At 36.5% G+C, this 27879-nt stretch overlaps 1 protein-coding gene across 7 annotated transcripts in view; it reads right to left on the reverse strand.

Annotated features, from left to right (window-relative positions):
• Positions 1-542: 542 nt before the first annotated feature.
• The window catches only part of PRUNE2 (prune homolog 2 with BCH domain), a 136038-nt gene continuing 108701 nt past the window's right edge, over positions 543-27879 (reverse strand). Inside the window, exons 11-20 of one of the 7 annotated variants that reach the window (XM_058424130.1) lie at positions 26964-27164; positions 21673-21846; positions 17356-17458; positions 13889-14020; positions 13648-13734; positions 9590-9688; positions 7758-7793; positions 7194-7232; positions 5711-5758; positions 543-3529 (exon numbers count right to left, since the gene is read on the reverse strand). In XM_058424130.1, coding sequence (XP_058280113.1) covers positions 3508-3529; positions 5711-5758; positions 7194-7232; positions 7758-7793; positions 9590-9688; positions 13648-13734; positions 13889-14020; positions 17356-17458; positions 21673-21846; positions 26964-27164 — 941 coding nt within the window. In that variant the 3' untranslated portion in view covers positions 543-3507. Of the gene's footprint in view, positions 3530-5710; positions 5759-7193; positions 7233-7757; positions 7794-9589; positions 9689-13647; positions 13735-13888; positions 14021-17355; positions 17459-21672; positions 21850-26963; positions 27165-27879 lie in introns of all 7 variants that reach the window. The other 6 variants (XM_040089560.2, XM_058424131.1, XM_040089561.2 and 3 more) reach the window with 6 other exon arrangements.

The following is a 27879-nucleotide window of genomic DNA, read 5'->3' on the forward strand; positions in this document are numbered from 1 at the left end:
AAAATCAGGCAGGTTTACTTAGTGGCAGTATAAATTGGCCCATTTGAGACAGATGTAGACTGGCATATGGGCACAATGTACCAGGCAGGTGAGAGGACTCCATGTCCACCAGCTCTGACCCCTTCCTTCACTGAAGTCAGTCAGGTTGTTAATCAGCTCAGGGTGGTTTCACAGGCAATCTCCTTCTGCCCCATACCTTTGGCCTTTCTGACTGACATATGAGATGGACTGAGACTATCTGTGCATTTGATATTTACTTACTAGCATGGACACAAATTAGAAAGAAATTTAGAGAGTGCTTTCTGCTTTCTTTCAGGAACAATACTGCTAGTATCAACAAAGCCCGGGTTTTAACAGAGACGGGCAATAATACCATGAGACAAAAAAATTACTCCGTTTCCATTTTTGGAAGGACAGACAGGGAAGGAAAACAAATTATTTGTAACTATATAAAGAACTGATCTGAACCAATCAAGTGTTTTCATGTACCCATGGAATAAAAAACCCCACAATTTGGAGCTGAAAGGAAACATATCCAGTGGTGGGTTGCAATTCTTTATTTCAATTTATAGGTATATATATCCATACAATGCTATTAGATATCCTTGTATTGCTTAATCTATAACTTAAGTCAGCATAGGTATTTTAACAAAAAAATCTGCAACTACTAATTTATATTTCATCTGAGCGCTCTGATACGCTGTAGAAAAAATCCATATATAAAAGCTTGTATCTGTGCAATCATATATACTATATTTCTCTTTCAACAAACTACTGATTTAGTAACATTGGTATGTTATTGTTAGTATAACACAGAATTGCCATATCATAACATTAAAAAATTTTCAAAATATTAATAAGCAAAGATAACCACACTTTGATCTTGCAATCATTTTTTAACTATCACATCAATGCCCCATTTTGTTTTAGTGTGACATCTGGCTTAAACAAATTCTTTTAATCTCAGGTGGCCATCATTATTCTACCCATAATAACCATATTTATTTGTAACTTTGCTGCTTAGCAATTTCACACAAAGCAAACAATTAAATTCAACTCTGAGCTGACGTCCACCATTAAAATCACGAATCTCTTATACTGCACTTAGGTCTCAAACAGTGAATGAAGATTTGTGCTGAACCTCTGCTTTGTGGTGAACTTCTCTTCTAGTGTAAACTTTTCTCATCTACTGCATAACATAAGTCATGTGGCTTGTCTTAAGAGGCTTAAACTACAGGTCTACAAAAGATGCAACTTCATGCTACTCAATGCTTTTAATAGTTTAGATTTTAATGAAGCTTAATTAGCATCTGGAAGTCATTACAAATAGTAATCTGTACGTAAAACATTATCCCCAATATACTAAGTGACAGCACTTTTATAAGGCAGACAGAAGCCAGGATTCAAATATCGGAGAAAAGGTGGAAACTACCAGACCCTAGTTTAGGACAAGGTTACAGAGCAGCAACAATGGTAAGCAGGATTAGGCCCTTCCTCTGTGAAAACTTACAGGAACTGACAGAAATATGTAACACAGCAGACTAGGAAGTAAGACAGAGATACCAGCAGAGAGCAAGGACTGCAGAGGGCATGTATTCTGGTTTTCATGCTGGCCAATAAGAAAGCACTGTTTTACCTTTCTGACAGCTTTGTCAGACTTCATTACAGTAGCTGAACAACTATGCACACAATGACAGACACTTGCTTCACTGCTTGCAGACTACCTTGCAAATACAAAACAGAAACTAACAGAGTTGGAAATGCACAAACCACAGAACAAAAGTATGGAACTTTTAAATGAAGAACAGAACTTTCACTTTCAGTTTAGATCCTGCCGAAAAAATGAAGACTCATGCTCCACTACCTCTGCTTAAACTTTAGGTCCCAAGAAATACTTTGCTTGTTTTCTCTTTCATTAATAATTCTGAACTGAAAGCAGGACTAGAGTTAGACTAAAAAGGCGTAATTTATCTTGAATTGTTATGTCTAAGGATTTCTTTACAAGGTAAAGAATCCACAGATGTAATTCTAGGGCATACGAGACTCCTGTGAAAAAAAGAATAATATTTCAGAGAGTATATAATAAGATGACTTCCATTAGGACTTCCTAAAAGGCAGGTGAGTCAGCAAAGTGCATATCTGTATTCATTAGGGTAAGAGAAAACATTTGTCATATTCTTGACTCTCATTTTTTTTTAGAGGACAAATAGAAATCTGTCAATAATTAATTTGCACCCTCCTACAAAAGCATGATCTGAGAAACTGAAGCTACTTCCCAGTATGGAGTAGGACTTACTGTTGTATCTTTTGTGCCAATAAATAGGACAGCAGCAAACAAGAGATGCTGTGGGCTTTTTCCTTTTTATGTTTTTACTGGTGTGTTCTGTGACACAGACAATAAATACCGCTATAAGACTTGGGTTTTTTATCTATTAGAAACACTTGGAGCAAGATTTTAACAAATATTCCTAACAGATGAGTATGACTCCCAGCTTTCAGCTCCTAGTAGAAAATAACATGTGAATTATATTCAGAGAATGAATAGCCTTTACAATTGGAGACAGAATGTCACTTGAAGATTCATAACCTTTAAAAAAGTGTTCTGGAAGAAACAGACTTAGAAAACAGCAATAAATTAATGCTCCAAGGATTTCAGAAGGCATGAAAGTAATTTACAGGGTTAGCTGCTTCTAGAAAATTATGCCTGAAATAAATATAATAAACTGCATTATTAAAATAAAATTAATTTCACATGCTCATTCATCCTCTGGGAACTCTAATGAGACTAAATATTATTTTTTAGCATGTCACACTTCTCTCTGATCAAATAAAAAAGTTATTTAATGAAGCTGGAAAGACTTTTCAGAGAGCAAGAAGCACAGATTCAAAAAACCTGAATACTTTGAGTTGGAAAGTACCCTGCAAATCACCTAGTTCTAGCCCTTTTGCCTTGTGCAGGAACACCTTTCATTAGGACAGGCTGCCCAAAGTCTTATCAAAATGGCCTGTCAACTTCAAGGAAGTCCTCCATAATTTCTAATATTGTTTTTAAACAATAAAGTTGCTGCTGCTCTGTGACACAAGCAAACTAACACTTACTGTAACAATAACTATCACATTCAGCTACGCATAAATATTAATATGCTGAAGACAAAAATGAAAAAATCCCCATCCTCATTGACCTATTCATGAGGCACACTGTTGATAAAATTATATCCTTTTAAACAGAAATGGCACACACACAAAGAAACCAATGCTAGATGATATAGCTTTCCTAATGAAAACTGTTTCTGAAAACAACAAAAATAACGCAGCCCCAGAATTCTGCTGTTTCAGTGGCAAATAGGACTGGCCCTTTTGGTCTTCTTGAACTGCTGAATGACAGGGGAAACTTATAAACCAATCACAGTTGACCAAATCACTTATTGTACAGAATTGGTGTACATGCGTCTGGGTGATGAACATCCATGTGAACCCTCTTCTTCAAATGCCTTGCAACGATGCTTCTTATTTCAGGGTCATGTCGATGCTATTTATTAAAGACAAAATGACAAAGAACAACAACAACAAATTAATGAGTACTCTGAAAACACATGGCTAGTTATTCCCCAAATCCTGAGCTCCCGCAAAGTGTTGGTATCCTTATCTTTCATTCACTTCAATGTAGTAAACTTAACTTACACACATCCTATCTACATCTATGAAAGTACACACTTTAGTAAGTTCTATTACTGTTTTATTGAAATTAACAACTACTTTTTCACCAATTCCAATCTGAAGTACATCAGGCGGGGGAAAATCCACTGGTGGAATGACACAACGGTGTGGTAGGAATGGGTACCCCTAAAAATTTTCCTAAGTATACAGTTTTGCTCTTTAGTGCAAAGCACATTTTAGAAGCACTCTTTAGAGTAAGATGATGTCTTCAGAAATGTTGCCTCAAGATACAATCTTCCTTAAAGAACACATAATTTAAAGTTTCCTCAATATTTATGAACTGCTACAGAATGTTTCTTCCCCTATGAATTATTTCACAATATTTCTTTTAAAGTCATGAAAAAGTGCAAGGAGTTGAACAAAATAGAACACAAGGGAGCATAACAACAGACAAAAGCCTTTGGAACAAAATGAAAGAGACAACAGAAGCAAACAAAGTGCTGGGCAGACTCCAGAGGCATTTTAGCAGAAAGCATACAGAAAAAAAAAAAAAAATCTGTGTAAAAATGCTGTTCTCAGAGTGAGGGGGATTTACACAGGATGCTATTTCCTGAAAAAATGACACAAGAAACAAGGGACATGATCACAGGAAAATTATTGCCACTTCTGAAGACAGATTGATATTTATGCAGAGAAAATAAATGCCATGAATTAAGAGTAATTTGGCCTTAAATATATTTATTTAACATAATGTAAATTCTCTTCTCATATTGCATTTTGCTGCCCAGCTTTTCTATTGAGAAAAAGAGGAAAGTTGCTCAAGGTCAAAAGGTCAAAATCATATAGTCTTTAACATGTCATTTTTTTGGTTTTATACTTTGAAAAACAGTTCTCGTATTGACTCATCCTAGAATAAAACAGTGTCTGAGTAAAAAAGGAGATGAGATATAATTCCTGTTCAGGACTCAGGAATTTAGCTTATGGTTCTAACCTGTGTATGAGGTATGACAATGTGATAGCTTACTAGAGTACTGGTTTATTTTTTAAAAATTTAAGACCAAAGCTTTAATTTATTTATGCAACTTTTTGCTACATATACTTCTAATTATTTGCCTGTTTATTAATACTCATGTTATTGATGGAACTTGTTCCTGAGGATTCAGGCTTACTATATTAAATAGACTATCTCCTGTACAGCGTGAGACAAGAGTGTATTTCTACACACCCATCAGATGGGCAGGGGCAGCAAAGGCCTCAATCCCTCTGCCCTGTGCTTGCTGGCCAGAACACACACTCACTCCACTGCAAGGCTGGTTCTCCTGACATGCTGCTCTGGCCACAAACTGTCAGCGCTCCTGTGACACACTGCACCTATATACGCACTCACTGATGAACAGCAAGAGCAGCAGTGCAGGGTTTTCCATTTGCATGCTTCAGTTATGGTATCAGACAGAGCAACAGCATATCAGAGGACTGACACATTCCCATTTCCAAGGGAACAATTCCATCTTTGAAAGGAAAAGACTTAAAGATGCTTCAGATTTAGGAAAAATTATTATGAAAGAAGCTGAGAAGCAGAAGAGCAAAGAGAAGGCACACGTTAAAGAGTATGGCCCAGAAATTGAAGTAAAATGTAAGACTTTTTAATCTTTGAATGAGAATGGCAAGTTTAAAATTGTGGATAATGCATGGAACCATCTTCACTATGATCATGATGTATTTTTTTCTCTGTTTTTAATATAACTTAACCTGAATATTCTCAGGCTAACAATTATATCTCTCTCTGCTTGGAAATGGTTAAGGACCTTTCAAATACATTTCCAATGCAACACAAATATAACAAATCTTCAGTATATCACAAACATATAAAGTATATAAAATAAGAATATAATAAAGCTTCAGTGCTTTGCTTGTACATGTTGATCCTGAATATTACCACAAAAGTGTTTAGGTCATGAAAAAGATTTAAGGAGTCTGCCCAGCCTTGGCTTCTAGCCACATGGTTGTAAAATAATGTTAAAATGTAATGACAGTATTAGGCATAAATTCTTACTCCTGCTCCACTGAAGCCATTTCTGGATCATTTGAGAGGCAGCTAGTTCTGAATACAAGGAAAAAGATGAGTAAACATTTTTTTCCTGTGTTGATTTCTTTATCTTTTAAAAAATTACATCAAATTTATGGACGTAATAACTAACTCTAGTGAGTATCTTTAACAGCACAAACACACAAATATTGTTTTTAGGAATGTAGGGATCTTAGTGCCCACAACACACATTAGTTTGAGTAACAAAATTTTAAGCTATTTCTTTAAGTTGGGGAAGGGAAATACACAACAGTGATCTCATACATCCAACAGTAACAATAATCAGTGATGCCTCACCATGAATATTTCGTTCCCCTTTCACTGCCACACTGCAGCCTCTACTATTTTAAATGGAGTAACAAGAAAGCAGCCTTCTTCCACGGAGTTCTCATTGTCACACATACAATGAATTTGAAAATATTTGAACAGAAGGGATAGAAGTTACTTTTAAGGCTGGGTAGGCCTTTTTGTTTAACAAAATAGTCAGGTGGTATCAGATAACTACCGTGAATTTATTGCTTCTGAGGCAGTGTTAACTGCTAGACTCAAGAAGCAGTGGCCAGTGTTTTAGGTATTTCTCTGTGGTTGTTTTAGAAACTAATCTCAGAAGAACTGAAGGAAAATGTGTACTGCAAAAGAAGGAACTTTTGGACGCTGTAAGTTGAAAATCCTGAAGTGCATAAGCAAAAGGAAGGTGACTGGAAAGAAACTTCAAAACTCGAAAATTTTAGTTACAAAAACTGCAAGGGAGAACGTTATACTAGAACCAACAGATGCAGACTCCTGCTCAGGAATTTAGTGTACAATACCCACATGAGAAAAGTACACTGTAAACTTTCTAAAACTCCGCTCAGTGAGTCAAGGACTGTGCATTTCTTAAGGATTTCTTTGGTACTCTACACCATACTACCACATTGTATTCAAGTCAAAGCACAGAGTTATCACTTTAAATTATCTGATCATCACCTGCCACTGGTTTATTAAGTAACCATAGATAATATTATTATCAAGTATTAATTCCCTGGCCTATCCAGCTAATACTGGGAAGACAGAAAAATTTATATACCTACTGAGATAGCTAACCCTTAGTGAACTGTAAAAAAAAAAAAATACATTGTAGAACTACCTCTTAAAAACTGTATGAATCATCTGACATAAAAGGAGGAGAGTCAGAATTATTTAATAATCCATTTTAATGGAGTATGTTATTTCAGTCATTCCCAGGACTATAGAAACAAACAAACAAAAATATAGTGTAAGGGTATGATTATTTATTACTGAGACCAAACAGTACAAAAGCAGTGAGAGGGGAAGTCAATTCACAAATGGGGCAGCTTACACAGGAATTGAAACTACAAGCTGACTGTTGTACCAAACACAACGTACTACTGCATTCAAGCTATTCCTGTGAAGTAATATAACGCCAGCATCCAGCAGAAATCTATCTTACTTAGCTGCTTCTGAAGCTTGCCTCAGCTCTTCATCCAGTCTGCATGAGTAAAAGTTATTGATACAAAGAAACAGAGAAGCAAGCAGAGCATAAGAGTGAAGCAGAGCAATAGCAGAGCAAAGAACAAATACAGTACATGCTCTTAAAAAGAGACCCCCAGTATGATTGAGGGCTAACTCTAAAGCTCTTCAGTTCAGTATGCTACCATTTATCCCTGTGCTCAACCCACCTTAATTTTTTAAGTCTTTATTTAGCTCCCTTGGAGGCAGAGACAGAGAAGCAGCAGGGCTCTGAGGCATGCCCAGTGGACAGAGCTGAAAGCATTCAGCTGCTCTATCAGATAATGTTAAACTAGCTGCAGCCTGGGCCAAGTCAAGGACGTTTACAGTTCAGTGAGTTTTATTTGCAAGGGAGGCTGATCTCAACAGCTTGAAGGGGAAAGTAAGATGCCACATCATTGCAAGTCCTCTCTCATTCAGCTGTTGAGGTCGCCTGCAGGTGAAAGGCTGTCACACAGATTCACTCCATTATGAGCAGCAGCATGGGCTAGAAAGCAAGTTTTACCTCATTCTTCTCTTAATACACTTCTCTTCATCATACCTTACAAGATAAGAGTGGATGAAGGAAGAGAAAAGATATACAAGTTCATATGGTATAACAATCATATTGTATTGTGCTTCACTGAAAACTACAAAAAAAAAAACCCCATATAACCCACATTCTGGCATAACACTGTGTACTTGCTAAAGGTGGGATTTTTCTTGACCATAGATGGTATGCTTGTTCTTGGCAATGGAGCAATTATGAAGCCAAAAGATGAACTGTATTTTTCTCTAGGAATCTCTCTGAATTTGCAGCAGAAGGGAAGCTACGAACTGAACATGCTCTTCTCCCTATGGTATGGGAATAGCCACTCACAAATGCCTTGAATGCATAGACAATAAATCTTACTATCACAATATCTTGAAATGCTTGCCACCAATGGGTGCAATTGTCATCTCTCCAGTTCTGTCTTTTCAGCAAAGTCATGATCCTTCGTCTGGCTGCTGATGACACAAAGTAGGCATTACCCTAAACCTCTAAGTACTAAAGTATCTTTGATATTAGTACTGTGATCATTTCACCTTTGGTCTGAGAGGTGAATGGGCTTTTTGAACATTTTTAAGTTTACAGGGAAGAAAAAATGTGTGTAACACATATGTGTGTACTGCCACAATGTAACAGTAAAACACAGAAAGGAAACAAACCCTGAGTATCAGGTTTCTATCAAAGGTAACTATAAGAAACTAAAAAGTTTGCAGGAATCAGAAGAAAATTTGTTAGGAATGTTAGAACACTGTGGACATCTCTTTGTCAGCTGACCAATAGTTTCTGCTCCACATTCTCAGCATTACTCCATCTCTAAAGGAGTTACAGCAGCAAATGAAGTTGAGTGAAAGTCTCTATGACCCTTGATTTCACACCTGTAATTTACTGTTTTCACAACTGCTATTGCGAGACCTGAGCTTCCCACTTGCTCCCTGGAATTGCACCACCAGCTTGACAAAGGAAATTGTTTTACAACTAATGTGAAACAGGTGTGAAAACTCCTGCCTGGATTGAGGGGACCTATGGGAACTTCAAAAGCTGTCACTGACCAGTCATAATGAAAATACAATCATACTTGTGTATCTACTCTTCAACTCCCTTCTAGAACAGCCTGTTCAAAACTTGGGACTTTTGCTAAAGAGAACAATTAAAAATAATTAAATTCCTGAACAGAACACCTTTTTTATAATGACTAGATGAAAACCATGGGTTTTTTCAGTCATGGTATATCATTTCTTTTTGTTGTTTTCAGGTCTGAAAAAAGTCAGCTGAGGTGAGCAATGATATTTACATATTAATTACATTATTAACAGATATTTTCCTTTGGAAATGCCTACATTTAAAAAAACACTTCACATAAGCAGTAAGAGAAAACTGCCTTTCAGCGGTTGTGGATTTTACCACGAAAATTGACAAGGCAAGGAACAGCAAACCAATGAAGTTTTACTGGTCTTCTATTGAATAGTCTATCTTCTAATTGATGTTTCTGTTAAAAGCCCTGTATGACTAAAACTTGAAAATACTTCCACTTAAATAGGAATACAAGTTATGAAAAAAGAGGTATCAGAGATGTTACCTCAGAAAAGGCCAAATGATTTTCCCACTCCCCTAGAAGCAAGTATTTATTGTGTCTTGTGTTTCCATTACACAGTGGTCTCCTGCTTCTGAGTTTGACAGCAAAATGTTTGTGGAACAACATATAATCATTTTTAAGAACATTAGGAAAGTGCTTTCTGTTTTTCTTACAGTCTGTAACACTACTACTAGTTTGTGGAAATAGTCTCCATTAGAATGAGTACATCACTTACTTGACAATACTGTCTGGTATATGCACATATTCCATTGGAATCATCTCACGAAGCTCTGCCAACGTGTTGACGTACTGTATCTTACTGCTGAACTTAGAGCTGAAACACAGGAAAAAAGGTATTGATTGACTTTGCCTCCCAATCTTTTATGACATGCTAGAACCAACTGAAGAAATGTATTAGATGTGTTATATAATTAAGCACATTCATATTTCAATTACAGACTAAGAGACTGGACTGTTAATGATTAATGACTCAATCCACCTGCCACAGCTAAAAAAGGCTGGTAAGAGGCAAGTCCTGTGAGGTGGGATAGCACTTTTTATCATGCCAATCCTCTCTTACATAATGGCTCGGGTGTGAAAATTTTCTTCTGGGAAAGAACCAGGACTTTCACACACAGCCTGAAGGTATTCATCCCTGACATAACTGGTGGAACATAAACAATTCAGCTTCACTGATGTGACAGGCAGCTGCAACACCTTAGAAAATAAGGCACCCGGGCATTCCCAACTGAACCTGAGTGAATATAAATGCAATGGACTCTGTGTTTTGTGGGCTTCCCCCACTCAATGAAGACAGTGACCGTAACTTTGACAAGACTGGAACCCTCATCACCAAGAAGACCAGAAGAAGAGGACCAAGGGGAGGCCATCAGGACCATGGAGTGATATTTTTTCTACTTTGTCTGTCTGTGTCTGTCATGGTCTTTCTCCTCTCCTTCCACCCATTCTATTTCTTTATCTCTCCCTCACATTTACTGCTAAATAAAAGTCTCTGCTACTGACTTCAGCATACGGCCTTGTTTGCACCTTAATTGAGACAGTAACTCTAAACATTTTAATAACCATATCTTAACATACAGTTCAGCTGATCATGAGCCTACCTGAGCTCTAAAAGAGAACTGAACTGAGCTAGACTGAAATCGAGCCTACACCTTTTGCTGTTCCTTCCCTAGGGTCAATCACATTATTAAGCAAACATCACAAATTGCCTACATACTAGACAATGTGATTAGTTTTACAGTTTGAAGGAGATGTGTGAAAATTTGGAAAAGAAACAAACCCCTTAGAGACTACTTATGTAAAAAGAGACAGGAAGCATTACTTGACATTGATATAATCATCATGACGGTTATCAAGGGATTGTGATGACTTAGCATTTCTATTTTACACTAATTCTCAATCAAACACAATATAACTGAATTTCATAATTTATTCAGAAAAGCACAGATCTGATTGTGTCTATTCTTACTGCAGGGCTTTTTTTGATGAAATAACTTGCTTATTTCAGCTGTGCTATGATTCATTTATTGTGTTTGCAAAATGATCACTTGGAAAAAAGGCAAAATTGTTCAGAAATTTAAACACATTTAAAACATAAAGCTATTTACTTGTCTGACCTAAGTTATTAAATAATGTGAGGTTATGAGAATCTTTCTCATTTGGCTTATAAAGCATTTTTTCAAATTTAGCTTTGGTTGTATTTAGATCATCTTATAACATCAGTAATAGTGGCAAACTCATATTGACTATATATGTTAAGCTTAAGTCTTGAAAAGCAGAACATATTCTATTTACTGCTGACTTGAAGGTACTGCCAGACAACATGAAGCCTCTGAAATAGCTCTGAGCAGAAGGTTATTCCCCTTCCCCTCAACATACATATCTTCCCAATAATGCAAAGAGAGAACTGGAACAGGAATATATGAAGGTGCTGTGAACAGTTGTCTAAGCTCATTCACTGTAATTTGTCTCTGGACCCGGTTATCACCACTAAGCACACATACTGGATCAGACTAATGGTCACATTTTAGACGCAAGAATCACCCACAATTGTCCAGTCAAAGCACAGTAACATACAGATTCTTAATATTTTATCCAAATTTTTAACCATAGTCTGCAGCATCAGCATTGCCATCTAAAGTAACCCAGCAAACTGCAAACCAAACATAAGCTTCTAAAGATGGTGGGAGGAGATTAAAAAATCATTCAGTGGGCAATTTTTCCTCCTGAGGATTCTTCTGGGTCCACTAGTTCCACTACACTGACTGATTTCTAAGCCTTTGATTTCTAAGTTGTGTGGTCAGTGTATGGGCATCCCCAACACAGTTTCTTTCAGACTTTAGGGAAAGCATGCTGCCAATAGTGGTAACCTTCCATCATTTAAATATTTCCAAAATGTCAAATATGTTTCACAGACCCTTGAAAAACCCCTTAGATATCTAATTTCTTACCTAATACAGCTCAAATATTTTTTAGAGTGAATATCTATAATGGTTCTAAAAGAGTATCTAAGATCTATCTCGGCTACCTCTAGTTCTTTCATTCTATATATGCAGACAATGGTTTGTCAGTCAAGATGGGTTCCACACTCCACTGAATTTTCTTCCACACTCACTGAATTTTTTTTCTGAAGTAGAAAAAAAAGACAGAGCTGAGGTAGAATTGAGGGTAGCCCACCTACTTGACTGATGAGGTGAGTGCCCCCTACCATTTTGTTGTCTTTCATGTTTTTGATTGCTACTGTTTAATCCCTTATCTTAGCTGATATACAATTAAAATTATGTTGCTTGCCTTTAGCTATCTCACTGAAATCTCTGGTTGTCCTGTGGCCAATTAATTTCTCACTCTAAAATTCCCACAGTGCCTGTCAGGGTTTTGGGGAACAGCTGAGGGCTAGCAAACTAAACTATAGTAATTTGCCTTCAATCTAATTAAGTTTTATCTCCTTACCTCCTGAAGAAAGGGAACTCATAATGTTCTTCTGTCCTTGGTAAGGGTCGAAATATCTCCTGTCATCCTCCACAAAAGTCACTAGCTATGTGTCCTGCCCACTTTTTTCAGCTTCTATTTGCACTTCACTTTCCTCTTGCACAAAGACTCAGTCTACTTGGCTGAGATGGTCTCTAGTGTATCCGGTTTTGTACTACTAATCTGCTTTGCCAAACTATTTAGAGTGAACATCTTCTCCTGTTTGGCAATGAAAAACCTCTAATCACTGCTGCTTAGTATGGTTATTTTGGATAAAGGACTAATGAACTGAAATAGACATGACTTTAAAAAAGACCAAACTGTCATTTCTGGGAGCAAATAGGATGGCAACAAATACCTCAGACATCAAATGCAACTCAGTGAATCCTCATAACTCCAGTTGATAATTCCAAGTATTTTTTTCCCTTTTACTCTGGTACTCTGAATTGTTACATTCCACTTGGTCTTCAAGATACCACATCTGGAAAGAAGCTCTGTTACGACATTCTGCCTGTTGCACTTGGGCAGCAATGGGACAAATCATGTGCTTTCCTACCCCAATGCCACCCTATCAGAACAGAGCAAGCACCCTGTAACGAGATCTCCAGCATCTTCACCTGCAGTCTGTGAGCAGAATTCCCTGGGATCTGTCATGACATATGTCATTCTCTGTGTGGCTTCTGTAGATGAAGCTACTTCTCTTGCCTGAAGCAACTCTTTTTTATACCTGCCAGTCTGCTCTCCCTAATCTCAGGATTTCAACTGCATACTTGCCTATCCTCTGCAATAAGTGTGAAGTACTTTTTTTTTCCTTAAATCGTTTTACTAATCAAACTTCTTTTTTTTTTTACATCATTGAACCTTTTCTGAAACCAAATGCATTCAAACACCTCAGCGTGGAGGCAGTCCTCTTGTGTGAGCTATGACTACTTAAAGGAACTGAATTCCCAGTATATACACATACAGGTTTACAAAACCATGCCTGTGACTTCTGCAACTAGATATATAAATATTCTCATATATATATATATATATATATATATATATATATATTCATATTCATATTCATATTCATATTCATATATATAAATATTCATATTCATATAAATATACATATAAATATACATATAAATATATTCATATAAATCACCTTTTTTCCCCTATTGACCTTAGGATAGTAAAATTCAACTTCCAAAATCCCAACATGAGCTATAAAATGTGCACTATTCAGAGAAAGAGTGACAGCTGTGTTTGATGATTTAGGGTGCTTATGTATTCTCAGGGACACAGAAAATCACAACATACCTTATAAAAGGTCGTGTCACAGCCAGAATTGTCCTGATAAACCATGATGGATGAACAATTATAAATGATTTCAAATTCTTCCGTAATCTAAGTAAAAAAGCAATAGTTTCTTAGAAAAACAGAAAAAAACACAGAAGATAAAAGAAGATCACATACAGTAAACCCTGGCATAGAGGTGAGTTACAGAAATGGACACTGTTTAAAAAAACGGCTGTGGATCAGACAGGAAAATACTACTTACCGCCGATCAATCATCTGGTAACATTTTTTCATCCAACCCAATCCAGGCATTCTTCTTCTTGGTGTTGCTCCATTCAAGTAGACAATCATATAGTCTTCAGCTACCATCAGCTCTAAGGTACTGATTACATATCTGATAAAAGTAAAGATATAAGTGAGCATATACTGTACATTATCTGACTGAGCCCAAACTAAATCAGGCTACTAGGAATAAATGAAGGCAGTTTGAACACTTTATGATATTACAGGCTTTCATTTCCTTTACACAAAAGCAGACATTTAGCACTGATCACCATGATACCTGTAGATATACAGCTAGAAAATCACACTCTTCAAAAATATGTGGTTGCCTTACAAAAACACATTTTCATTGTGAGTTTTCAAGTATCACTGATGAATTTGCTTTTTCTTAAAAAGTAATTAAATCAGGAGATTTTTTAAGGGAGAACATGGCATCATGTGAAGTCCTAGGAACTTCTGAAATTAACTCTTGAGAAACTTCTATTCACTATTATAATCACCAAGTTTGCTCAATACAATAATAAAATGTGTCTAGAAGATACTTGTGTATACTTCTTGTGATGCTCACACTCCTGCTACCGAGTCTGTGACCAAAAGCATCCTACCTAGAAAATAAGAAGATAGTTTTAAATTCATGTTTGGGACTATCTATGCAGATGGTCCACTCAGAAGTCCCTAACCCATCTGGGAGCTGATCATCACAGGAATGTTCAAATTGTTCTCTCTACTATCCAGCCTCAAGGCATGTCTATGTAAAAAATTAGAATGCAAAACCACAAGTCACACCTTAAAAAGGCAGCTCTACCTCTAAGCATAATGGCCTCTTTCACAGTTGTATGGGAATGTCTCACAATCTAACCTGACCCTTAAATTCCTTACAAAGCAATGTCTTTAAAAGAACTGTAGGAAATCTAGTTCTCACCAGAGTGGTATTTACCTGGGAATAAAGTAGGCAGCCATTAACTAGACCAGTTCCCTGCATTCTGTAAATCCCTTCCGAATCACTACTCTCCCAATGCATTCCACTGCTCATACTTACCTTGCAGTTGTGCATTCCCTGCTTTTGCCTGACATTTGTGAAGGCTTATGTCTAACACTGATATAGGAAAGCAAGGGATTGCATGGATATTCTGATGCATAAAGCTTCATATAATAGCTGCTTTAAAAAAGCTACTGTTTGTCAGGTTATAAGATTAACCCTTCCCACAGGGCAGAACATCTAGTGCTTCAAAGGCACTTAAACACTGAAACATACAGAAGTGTGTAAGTATACATTAAAATACTACTAGTCTTTCAGTTATGGAACACAGTCTGAAAAATGTCTGCTTATTAACTCCAAATGGAATTGTGTCTATTATGAAATAATTGGTTATAGTAGGAAAAAACATGCATATTTCTCACCAGAATTAGGAGGCCTATTATGACAGAAAGGAATCTTTGCTAGTTTTTTATTCGTATCTCACTAATCTCACATACTGTCATTCAACAGCTCTTATGCAATGTATGTTAAATTAGATCATTTGCCATTTTAAGGATGCTGAGCTCCTTTGCAAACCTTACCTATCTAATAATTTCTTAGTATGTGGTAATAATGGCAATTTCTTCATTATTTGAAAAGATGGACAGAAATTTTCTCATTGACTAGAACAACTGAATCACACAGAAAGAAAAGTGCTGGTTTTGTTTTCAAAGTGTAGGTTTTCAAATTGAGATTATTTTAAAAAAAATTAATCTGTGGACTGGATTTCAGGCAGCCACAAATTAAACAGTACATTATTTTATGTGGTTCTGCATTATCTACAAAAACTGCTGTAGAAGCTGTTTCAAGCATTTTCACCCAAATTCAACTCTTCAAAGGCAATTTTACAGCATTCATCAATAAAAAAAAATCGGAAGAAGATAATGGAAATGTGAAAGGAATTCAGATGGAAAAGGAGCAATTGAAGACAGTTGTTAATCAGAAACTAGAGGTATAAAAAAAAAGAGATTCAGTGGTTTGCAGGTCTCTCCAGATTCCTATATAATTCAATAGTGAAGAATTACCAAGTATTTAAAAACATCAGTTGCTGTACATTTAGGGCTGTTGCACTCCCTCTACTTCCATGCAACAACCAGACCTAAAGAACGGAAAGAAAGCAGTGAACTTACTCCTTTTTCTTGTTCTCTTTGAGAGAGCCAACTGTCTACAAACCTTAAAATAAGCTGCAAGTTCACAGCCAACGTAAACTCACATTTGTATTACCACTCCAGAAAAAATGACTTAAAAAATTGACTTAGGCAATATCCTTAAGCCATGTGGAAAAGACTCTTAAGGCTTTCTTTGCAAAGTTCATTTATCACCACCTCTATCTGAACAAGGGTCTTGGGTGAAGACAAAGAAAAACTTACTGAATGCCAATCAGGGTTACAGTCGGCTTTCTTCCTTACTTACCAAGTAAAACCACTGTAGTAATTCCTTCCTCTCTTCTAAAACACTGCGAATTGTGTCTATCAGTTACTGTAGATGACATTGAGTTCTTAGTGGCTCTACCAGGCAAATGATATCAGTTGTTCTGCCCAGAAACTAAAACTCTGAGTCTTGATTTTCACACATATAGACAATTTTAAAGGCTGCCAGCAAGTGCATCTTCACAGACTAGAATATTAAGAAGAACTGGGTCTGTGCTCTCAGTGCCTTGTAAGCTGCAAATGGCAAAGGCCAGGTCTCCTGATGGCTTTAGAAATTACTTACTGCATTTTAGCCCAGAAAACATTGGAATGATTGATTTTTTAAACAGCTGTAAGTGGAAGTAGCTGAAGGCACTTCAGGAGAGTGCTGCCTTCAAAATTTTGGGCGATCAAACCTATTGCTATCAGGAATAATTTTCCTGTGATAGATTTGGGGTTATGTGGCCAAATTTGTGTCCTGCCCAACTGCCTCCTGCCTTCTAGCTGAATCAGAAGCAGCTGAAGTCAGGAAGCATAGTTAGAGCTCCTTGTGTCAGCAATTTTTACAAAACAAGTGTCAAAAAAAGGCCCTGGAATGCCTAAATCCAAGACAGCATATGCTAAAAATACATTCAGGGATACATCATTATAATATATAATGAACAATGAACAGTGAGAACAGTTCATAAGCCCCTGCTGATTGTTCTCAGCAAGACTTGGAAATCACTAGTGAAATAGTGCAAGACTGTAACCCCAACAAGGTAAAGATATTGCATTCCTTGACATTTAGGGAGATACTAACAGATTTGGTCTTGACAAATACACCTTAATTTAGGAAAGTGAGTAGGTAAAAATACCAAAATAATACTCCACTGAGCAGTTTATCTAAATCTGCTATTTTCCTTGTCAATCCCTTTCCAGCGACCAAAATTACATCTTAAGGAAAAAAAGGTTACCTCTCCTGCATAATTTGAGTACTAACTCAAAAGGACTCTGTCACATTGCTCACGTATCACTCACAGGAAAAGATTTTCCATGACATAGTTGTAATCAGTTCGACTGCTGTCTGGCAAGAAGCATGCTGCAAACACAATGATAGCATTCAGACCATCACCATAGTATCCTGTGGAAAAAAACCAAAACCACATTTTTATCTTTATCAAAGGCTTTTAATAGGATAATTTTTTAAAAAAATCTCAAAGTCTTGTAAAAAAGCTACTATGTCTACTGCTAAGCATACCAAAATGCTTCATAACAAAGGTTTGAAAATAATATGAGCTATCATGAAGTGATACGGAAGTTGGATAGTCAGCTAAGCTGAATTCTCAAAAACCACACATAAAGCAACTCCTAGTAAACTTTTTATAGTGACCAGCAAAAAAGCCTTCTAAGGCTTCTACTTCTCTATAGCAATCATGTACTGAATGTTCACCTCAGATTAGGGAATAAGGGAATAAAGCAAATATCCTGCATTTGTTGTCCTGCATTATCTGAATTATGCTTCACGAAGTCTTGCAGTCCAATCTCAGTAGGCCTGTGCAGCTCCAATGGCTTTAGAACACTAAAATTATGACTGCATTCCATTATGCCTTAAAAGCTCCTGGGGATCAGTTAAATCCTTTGCTGCAAGTTTTGTATAAATGATTTTTTAACCTTGGATATTCCAGCTGTCCAATGCTGGCATTCTCTGGGCTGCATCACTGCCTAATAATAGTGTTAATCTTCAAAGCTATAGCACTACCATTCCAGGGCCCAGCACAGTTGCTTGTTGTTCAAAAGAAAATATTTCTTCTCCATGATAGATTAATGGTGGTTAATCTTCTCCACAATCCTTTGCAGCCACTATGGATTTTCTCTATTTATCATTAATTATAAATAAGAAATACCCCTGCATTTCAGTTGGAAGTTTTCTTAAAGGATACATGCAATAAGGAGAGAATTTATAAAGATGCTGTAGGAATGGCTGTAAGTAGATAGCACTGGTGATGCAGAGACAGAAAACAGATATACTCAGAGAACACTCAAAAACCTTTTGAGTCTAGGAAAAACTGACACTGAAAGAGTGATGATAATATTTGCGAGGAAACTTCAATTCCCCTCAGGAACAAGTTTTCATGACGAAAATTAAAGGATAATACTAACACTTAACCAACCTTTCCAAAAGGAGATTTTAAGACTTTTACAGTGCTTTCTGGATACTAGAGAGCAATATCCAAGCCTAACTAAAGTGTTTTTGGAACTCCAATCCTGTTTTCAGCATATATTATTATTCATCTAGATTATCTGGAATTGTGCAGGTTTCCACTGGCAGAGTTAATTTTCTTCACAGTGGTGAGTACAGGGCTGTAGTTCTGATTTGCATTGAAATCAGATGGTTGATAATATAGAGATGTTTTTGTTATTGTTGCACAGTGTTCACAAAGCACAAAAGTGTTTTCCGCTTTTCATACTGCCCCCCACCACACAGAGAGCAGGCTGAGGATGCACAAGAACTTGGAAGAGGATACTGCCAAGACAGCTGACCTCAACTGACTACAGGGATATTCTAGAACATATGGCATCATGCTCAGGAGGGGAAGAAGGAGGAAGTAGGAGAGGACATTTGTTATGGCGGCCTTTATCTTCCCAAGTCACTGTTTTGTGTGATGAAGACCTGGTCTCCTGGAGATGGCTGAATACCTGCCTGTCCTTGGGAAGTAGTGAATGAATTTCTTGTTTTGCTTTGCTTGTGTGCACAGGTTTTGCTTTATGTATTAAACTGTCCTTATCTCAACCCAAGGCTTTACTCACTCTTACTCTTCTGATTCACCATGTGGGAGTGAGCGACTGACTTACTGTGTGGGTCTTGGTTGTCAGCTGGGTTTCAACAACAACAGGAAAATGCAGTATTTCTCTCCCCCTCAGGTTTACAAATAGAGAAATAGAGAAGACATTTCCTTCCTTCCATAAATTTAATAAAACTTTAAAAGACTCTATATCATGCTGCCATGAAGCAATCTGTCCAGCTGGCATAGGAATTTGGCACATTATGGCAGGTGCATCCACTAAATTACATAGCACAGTTTGCAGTTCATGGAAAGCAAAACAATTATGTGCAGATGCTAACTAAACACACAGAATAAATATCCATAGATAAATCTAAGCCACTTTTTCTCACACATGCTTGAAGAGAAGGAATGTTCACCCTAAGGACAAGTGTATTTTAATTCATCATTTAAAGCCAGTAAAAGCTATTTGCCCAAAATCTCAGTTACCCTAAGCAAAGAAAAAGATTGCTAAGAAATTTATCCATCAGTATAGCTTGAAGACAATCTCAATCCTACACTCCCATATCTACTCTCCCCTTTCCTATTTTGTAGCTACCACTTAGATTCTGTGTTTACTGTTATCTGTCATTTGATAGGGAGGAAAGTTCAGTACATCTTTGAATCACCAAGAACGGCTTGACTTGACTTCCTATTGACTAATTTTAGTCAGAACCTATTATTATTATTGAGATTAAAGAAAAGACTCCTGGCCCTCTGAACACTCCACTGAAGTACTGCCAAAGGGAACTTCATATGGAATGGGCCTTGCTGCCATAATGTAGAAACTGTTCAAGCTGTCCTAAGTTTTCTACAATATATGCAACAAAAGGATTTTGTTTCCTTCTCTTTAATCTGCCACTTCATAAAGACAGAATTTAATCCAGTCCTTAACTTGCTTTGATTTGCCTAGCTACCAGGAAAAATTTCCAGTTTAGACAGTGGCAGGCTGAAACTTACTGTTATATCCTACACTGTTTGTTTTACAACGACTAATGCTGTTGACAAACACCCTTTCAAAAGTAAAGAAAACTAAATGGTCTTTATCTTAGAGTGATCTAGCAAAACATCAGATATGTAAAATCTGAATTCAAATTATTTCATACTGAGAGTTGAGCTGAATTACCTAGTCTTGCATTAAACACTGATTTTTCACAAAAGCCGATATAAACATAAACTTCAACATCTAGAAGGAAATATACAAGTTTATACCACAAATACGTATTGACTAATTTACAACATACAAAAATATATTAAAAAACAACATTAGCAAGGCCCAAAAATATTCTGTGTTTGTTTCCTAAATTAAGCCATCTGCGTATGTTTGCTAAACTGTGTCTGAGGTGTCGTCACATTCATAAATCTTTGATGGTAGTGTTGTAGTGGAAAAATGCTTAGAGGCCTAAACATCTTTATTAATTCTGGTTAAACCTTCTGTACACTGGCCACCATGAATATCTGTAGGCTAGCATTTAGCTGCTTTTAATGTTAAAATTAACCATAATTTATTAATGTAATTTTACCAGATAGAGGCTCAACACTGAAAATATTTTTCCTTGAGTATTTTAGAATCTTTAACTGATGCTGCAAATCAGCAACACTGTGACAAAAGCATCCTCATATAAACTCATAAATCTTACCTCTGAGATGCTATGCTGCCTGCCTCAGTTTTTGCAGGAATAAAACAACTAATCTTAACCCAATACCTTGCTTAACAGATAGCAAAGAGTGCCCCCCAAAATATAGAATCCAAAGATAATCCAAACCAAGGAAAAGGCACTTAGAAAGCCTTGTTTCATTTTCTTCCTTCAACTATGGTAATGCTTATCCATTTGAATTAATTTATATAGAAGTGTACTAGTAACACTGAAACCATAAATTCTCTGAGGAAGCTGGGATGCAGATAAGCAAATGAGAAAATATAGCAAGCACATGGGGCCATTTTCCTACTTCAAATGTTTTCTTTGATATGTTACCTGATAGTTATTAATAAATTATGTAAAAAGTTCCATAAACCAGTTCCTGGTGAAATGCTGCTGACAACTATGAATGGCAGAAAAATAGCATAAGGCAAGTAGCCAGATGAACGGAAGCCCCCAGGAAAACTATCTTTTTTCTTTTGCCACTCTACTTGTTCAGATCTGTGCAACCACATACATCAAGCAGCAAAACACGGAACATTACACTTTCTCACACAAAAGGTTTTGTCAAAACTCACCAAATAAAGTTTTTAAAATTTTATTTTGCTGTAGGTCAAAAGCTTTTCCTTGTTCAAGACAGTTTTACTCTACAGTGACAATTGTTCCTGACACACATATGTCATTATGCTGTTTCCAAAACAGCTTTGAATTTAAAATTCTTATTAGTCATTGCCACATTGAATTGAAAGCCTCACTGATTTCAGCGAAGGTTGAAAGATAAATTCTCTCTCCCCTTGTCAGTATGATAACAGAAGAAAAATAAAAAATAAATCATGATCAGTAAAGCATCAATTTTTTACATCAATTTAAAAAATGCTTACAGCTTCTCCTACCTCCATGTGAAATGACCTTTTTGTATGGTTCAATGACTTTCATATCAATTCTCTGTTCTTGTTCTCCAATAACCACTGTTCTCCATAACCTGTTGTCCTCTCGTTCCTCTTCAGCAGTGTACTCCGGAATTGATTCAGACTCCTCCTGGGAAGCATCCTTAGCAGCAGTCTGCTCTTCTGAAAAGTGGAACTGTATGTATTACCTCTTCTTGTTAAAGCTCTAAATATTTTTGCTGTTAGATACATTTGAGACAGATGACTGAAATTATCTGCATTTTTACAGCAGTGGTATAAATAAGAGCACAATGTGATCATCTGACAGTCAGTAAAAAAGAAATTTCCGTTTTCCTAAGACATCTCATTGTTATGAACATGAAAAGAATAACAGCAATTATCACTATGCAGAATACCACCAAAGGATTTTTGCATGCACCTGGTAAAACTGATGACTAGATTTACTGCACAGTAAGCTTTCTAAAATCTATGTTGAAGGTATGAGAACTATGCTAACCCTACCTTGCCAAATAAACATGAACACAGCAATACTTCCGGTCTAGAGAGGAATTACCAGAGAGCTATAGCTTCTCAACTTTTTCCCAGTTTGTCTTTAATCTCTTTACACCCGCTATCAGCAACTGTGAAGAACACTCATCTTATCTGATTCAGTCATGCTGACTCCTCATATAAACACAGTAGTTACCTCCCCCTAGGACTGTCTGAGGGTAAATACCAGTTTTCTCCTGCTGTGAAGTACAGAGCGGCCAGCCAGTCTGACCTACGAGCATCCTAAACAGAACATGGACATGTAGTCTGCAGACACAATGCAGACACAATGACCACAAAAAATTAACTGTATGGCTGAAAAGTGACTATAAAGTCTCTGCTGAATACTTAGTTTCAAAAAAACTGGGAAGTAATTAATAAAATCTACATTTTCATTGCACATTGATGGGATTGCTCATAATAATAAATTTAACTGCATTCCAGTTTTTCAAATTTAATGGCTGTTTACAGAGAAACTGACATGAAAAGTGATTATGTCCACAGCTGGAATTATTTAACTTCCTTCTTTAGTTATTGTTACAACATACTGTGTTTTCCATGGGGGGAAAAATTCCTCTCTTATACTATTCTTGCTGAAGCACCTTTCCCTTGTGGTTCTGTATACATCGTTTACCTTCATAGTACAGATCCTGTAAACTTTATGCATGACACATATTTGAAGTAAACTGTTCTTTCTAAAGCATAATTCTGACTTTGCAGTCATAAGAGCAGGATTTGAATTGCAAGTCAGTAAGTGAGGTAACAGTAAACAAAGATACAGTGAGATACGTAATGACATACACATGTGTACATAAACTGGAGGCATCCTATTTGAAAATACTAAGGAGATCTATGAGGATTAAAAATAAACTAAAAGAAGCAATTTTAATTGACAAGAACTAAAGAACACAACGTTTCATAGGTGCCCTCAAACCTTTCCATGTGTTGGGTTATCCACAGACGTGCCTCTCTGATTCATGCATCCTCTTGAATTACTTTGATCCTCAAAACACACTAGTTTAACATAATAATTAAGTTATCTATGAAATCAGGAATATGATAGTACACTGTACGTATATCACATATATCTACATAAAAGCTACAGGCACATATATGTACGTGTACTATTAATTTGTAAAATCGTATTCTCCATTAAACCCTACCAATAATTTCACCAAATCTGTTACAAACGCCCAGTTTCTCGAAGCCCATTAAAAAAAAAGTTTCTAAAAATATAGGCTGAACACATATTGCTCACTAGGCTAACAAAGTCTGAATTTCTGCTGCTGCCTGTCTTGTATTTTCTGTCCCTAATACAAAACATTATTAGAGAATTATAGTGGCAGAAGGTGCCCCGCTCTGAGGACATTCTCTCAAGCGCAATGAAATTTGAGTCTATAAACATTCTCTACTTTACCTCATTCCTGCCTGATGGAATCTTGAAAGAAAGGAGAAATATTTCACCTCTTTCCTCGCTGTCTAACCAGTCAATGCGTAAAAAACATACTCAAACAAAATTGTCTTAATGGTGGAAACAGGGATGGAAAAGCAAGAAATATATACACGTGCATGTATAGTGTGACCACGTAAGCCTTTTTTCCTTAAGAACTCCAAATAAAGTGAGTTTGAAGAGATCTAAGGCTGGAAAAAAGGACAGTCTGACAAAAAAGTGGGGGTTTTTTCAAGTACAGTATTTCAAATTGCTTTAACAGTTGCTGCTCAGCAGATTATGTCCTGAGGAATTGAAGAATATACTCACACCTTTCTCAGGGCACAATGCTCATGATGTTTAACAATAGCATTCTGCTTTGAAATACCATGTATTCTGTGACTTTGGGAATAAGCTTAAAAAATGCATAACCCCACTATCTCCAAAACTAGGTATCTCAATGCAATTTTGTATGTTGTGAGTTTTGCAAAGTTGGTAGCAATTTAAAAATTACATACATACAGTCAAGTTATGCAAACTTTGACAGCCCATTGCAGGGCAGCCTGTTCCTGCAAGGACATAGGGTCTCCACAGGATACTATTATGCAGCTCAGGTACTTTTAGAATGGACAGATGGGATTATCAGCATAGCCTACGAAGACTATCTGCTCACCTGATTCCTCGTGAAGTAGAAAGAACATGACTGAGGCAGAGAAGCATAGCTGGCAGAACAAACTTTAATAAAAAGAGGCTGGACTATGTAGATGGCTGACCAATGTTGAAATTTTATTTGGGATTTGATAATTTTTTTTTTTTTTTTTGGTTGGTGAAACTTAAGACAATGAAAAATTACTAAGACCCTGATAAAACTTACAATGTTAGAATTGGATATATAAATCATTTTTTTAATAGAAATGGTACTAGATTGCCTCTCCCTGATGAAGTAACTCTCCTTTACTGCCTGAGTGTTGATTTTGCAGAGAAAGATGCGCCAGTGTGAAATTCAGAAAGGAAATAAATATCTGCAGAAAAAATAATAACCATTCTTACTTTATAAATAGCGCTGATTTGAGAGCAAGCCTTCATTGATACTCATATATGGTTTTCAGAAATGCAATTTTAACGTCATCTAAAGCAGTAATCATAAAAAGCTCATTTCAGAAACTAGCATGACATGTAAAGGGAATGTTGGAATGTATGGTATTAGTGACTAAAAACCAACACCCTGTGAAACTGATGATCAACCAATCTCAGACCAAGTCAGGTGCTAGTTCAAGACAAGTACTGTAGTATTTCTGCTTTTACCTCATCTTTCATGCATACTGCAGTTGTAATGATTTTTCCTCACCATTCTCTTAAAAAAATGGGCGTCAGTACTACTTATAATACAGAAACATTTTTCAGTGATGAGGTGGACCCTTGAACCATGGCAGCAGTCTTGCTTTTCTCAGTTGTCTTTTCTAGTTCAAAGGGACCTTCAACAGTCTGATCATGGCAAAAATCACTGTTCTTTCTGGTCTCAGCAGCTTTGTTTTTCTCAGTATTTACTCTTCTGGGTTTGGCAGCAATCAGAAGCTGAACTGTAGGAGATTCCTGGCAAGATCAGAGTTTGTACCAGCTAATAGTAGAGTACAGAAGTACAAAGATAAAGGCTATTTACCATGCAAATAAGCCATTCTGCACTGGTTCTTATGACTATAATCTTAGCGATCAGATTATTACTACATATAGCCAACTTCTTTTATTGCTGGCTTATTTTAATAGAATGTTGATTGGGGAGGGAGTCTTTTCTAATTTTTTCATGGCTTATCTCAGTGGAAGACATTTTTACTATTAACTACCTAAAATAAAACCACACAACTGTATAAATATCACCAAAACCAGAGGGACCCTGAGCTCTTCACGTAAGAGTTTGGGGAAATTGGTCCAACTTTAAGAATGGAACAAATCACCACATTTAGAAAGCAGAAAAAAACACACTGGGACGAAATGGACGTCATCAATACAACTGCTACCAAAATCACTGGAGTTGTATTTAATTACTTGAGGGCTTAAAGGCAACATCTGTTCTACTGCAGACACGAGAGTTTTTCTCTCACAAGGTGGTCACAACAGTCTAAGCATGTGAGCCTCTGTGTGTGTGTGTTAGTTTTAACCTTCACTATAAAATCTTCTAGCTATCAAGCAACTCATCACTACACTTCACATTTATCCATAAGGAAATCAGCCACCTCATGAGAAGTAACATCAGAGATGCTTATGCATGACTGAGTACACAGTAATGACTCTTTGGCAATACCACTTAAAACAATGCAACTGTCCTTGTATGCTCCAGCAACCTCACCTAGCATTAGGGAAAGTAAATGCATGGGAAAATTCAGTTTAAACTGACCCATTTTTAAAGTTTCTTTCTGCTCTTGGCTGTAATGTTCACACTTATTTTCCCCTCAAACAGCTTGTGATCTGTTTGTATTTATTACAGTTCTTAGCATCTTTACATTTTATAAGGTAGTAGTAAGGAACAGGAAACACTCGATTTTGAACATCATGAAACTAAGTAAACTGAGTTAAACTTCAGCATCATACTCCTACACAAGAAAATCATTCATATGTGAAGGAAGAATGAAGTATCCGTTGCACACTTCAGGGTGCATCTATATCATACAGCTAGGTCTGCTGAGAAAGGACATTTAAATTAGTAGAATTCTCTTGTTCCATCACCTGAGCTAGCTTTATCATGAGCCATCTACACACCTTCCATATCTCAGCTTTCTAATCAAGGGAATAAAAAGCAGATCTTTCTTCCTAACAAAAGACCTCTCAGCACATTTTGTCTACCTCACTTATATATTCCAAGATCTTTGGTGCAGCCAGCATATTTTGCACAAAGTTATATTCCTAAATATGACCAATGTAACTGTAATCTAGAGCTGGCCAGAGCTGCAAGAAGCTGCAGGTAGCAACAGCATTCTCTACAGCAACCATCAGCTGCTCTGTCCTTCTTCAAAAATTGTTTTCAGACAAGTCCTATGGCACTGAACAAAGACAGGACTTCGAGTTTCATTCTCCCTAGGTAGCTGCTCTTCCTTTATTAATTCAGCTGTACTATTTTTTCTGCACTCTGAGTAAATGGAAGGATAATGCTTTACACAGGAGAAATAGAGGTTAAAAAACAGCAGAAGGTAAAAATACTCAGATGCCTAGCATTAACTCTCAAATGCTTTAACCATACTGATAATCTGAAAGACATGAAACTGAGCATGTGAGTAGTAAGAAAAGAAACAGAGATGAACTCTACATTTACAATCTAGAATATTACCTTGTCCAGCATATTCAAAAGAGTCTGCTTCATCAGGAGTGTCAAGCTCATCTACATTAATGTCAATTTCATCAGGTGTATCCAAATTATCATCAGACAGTACAGACCCTTCACTCTGATCCAATGAGAGATTGATGTTTGGAGCAGTGAGCTTTATCCTTCTGGGCTGGGAACCGTTAAGATCAAGAGAATTGGGAGGTTCTGAATAAAAGGAAAAAAAAAAATCAAAACAAACAAAAAAACCAACCAACCAAACAAACAAAAAAACCAGATAAATAAATTTATCTACTTCACATACAATTAATCTCCCAGGTACTCAAAAACTACCTTTAAATACACTAGGACAGATCAATTCTAATAACACCATGCCATTTGAGATCATCTAATATAAACCACAAATATTAGCATTAATGTTTAATGAAATGAAACAAAAATCTACAGGAGCAGCAAAGGTAGCTCAGAGCTCTTAAATTACGCTAAATCCAAATTCCCCTTTTTGCAATCATACAAAAATCAGGTTTTGAACATGCTCTGACCCACAATATTTAAGAATTTAAAGAGCAAATACAAATCATTTATGTTATTAATCAAGGCATTGTTGAGTCCTGAGAAAATTCATATGAGCTAAAAACCATTGTAAATATTTATTTTCTTATGCACAGTGCTGATTTACAAAAACTTACATCTTTAGCTTTAACTATATAATATCTTACAAATAAAAAAAAATCTCTGAGTCTCTAAATCAGTCTTAAATAAAAATACCATTCAACAAGATGAGAGCTAGATGTACCTTTGCTCGTTGCCTCTGCCTTGTACGGCACATTTCAAGTTATTCTGTCTTAGTTCACTTAGACAGAAGTCAATTATAAAGAAAATAATACAGACTATTAAAACTTTACTAGGACTAAACAAGTGG

This window comes from Hirundo rustica, chromosome Z, assembly GCF_015227805.2.
Source record: "Hirundo rustica isolate bHirRus1 chromosome Z, bHirRus1.pri.v3, whole genome shotgun sequence".
Lineage (NCBI taxonomy): Eukaryota > Metazoa > Chordata > Aves > Passeriformes > Hirundinidae > Hirundo > Hirundo rustica.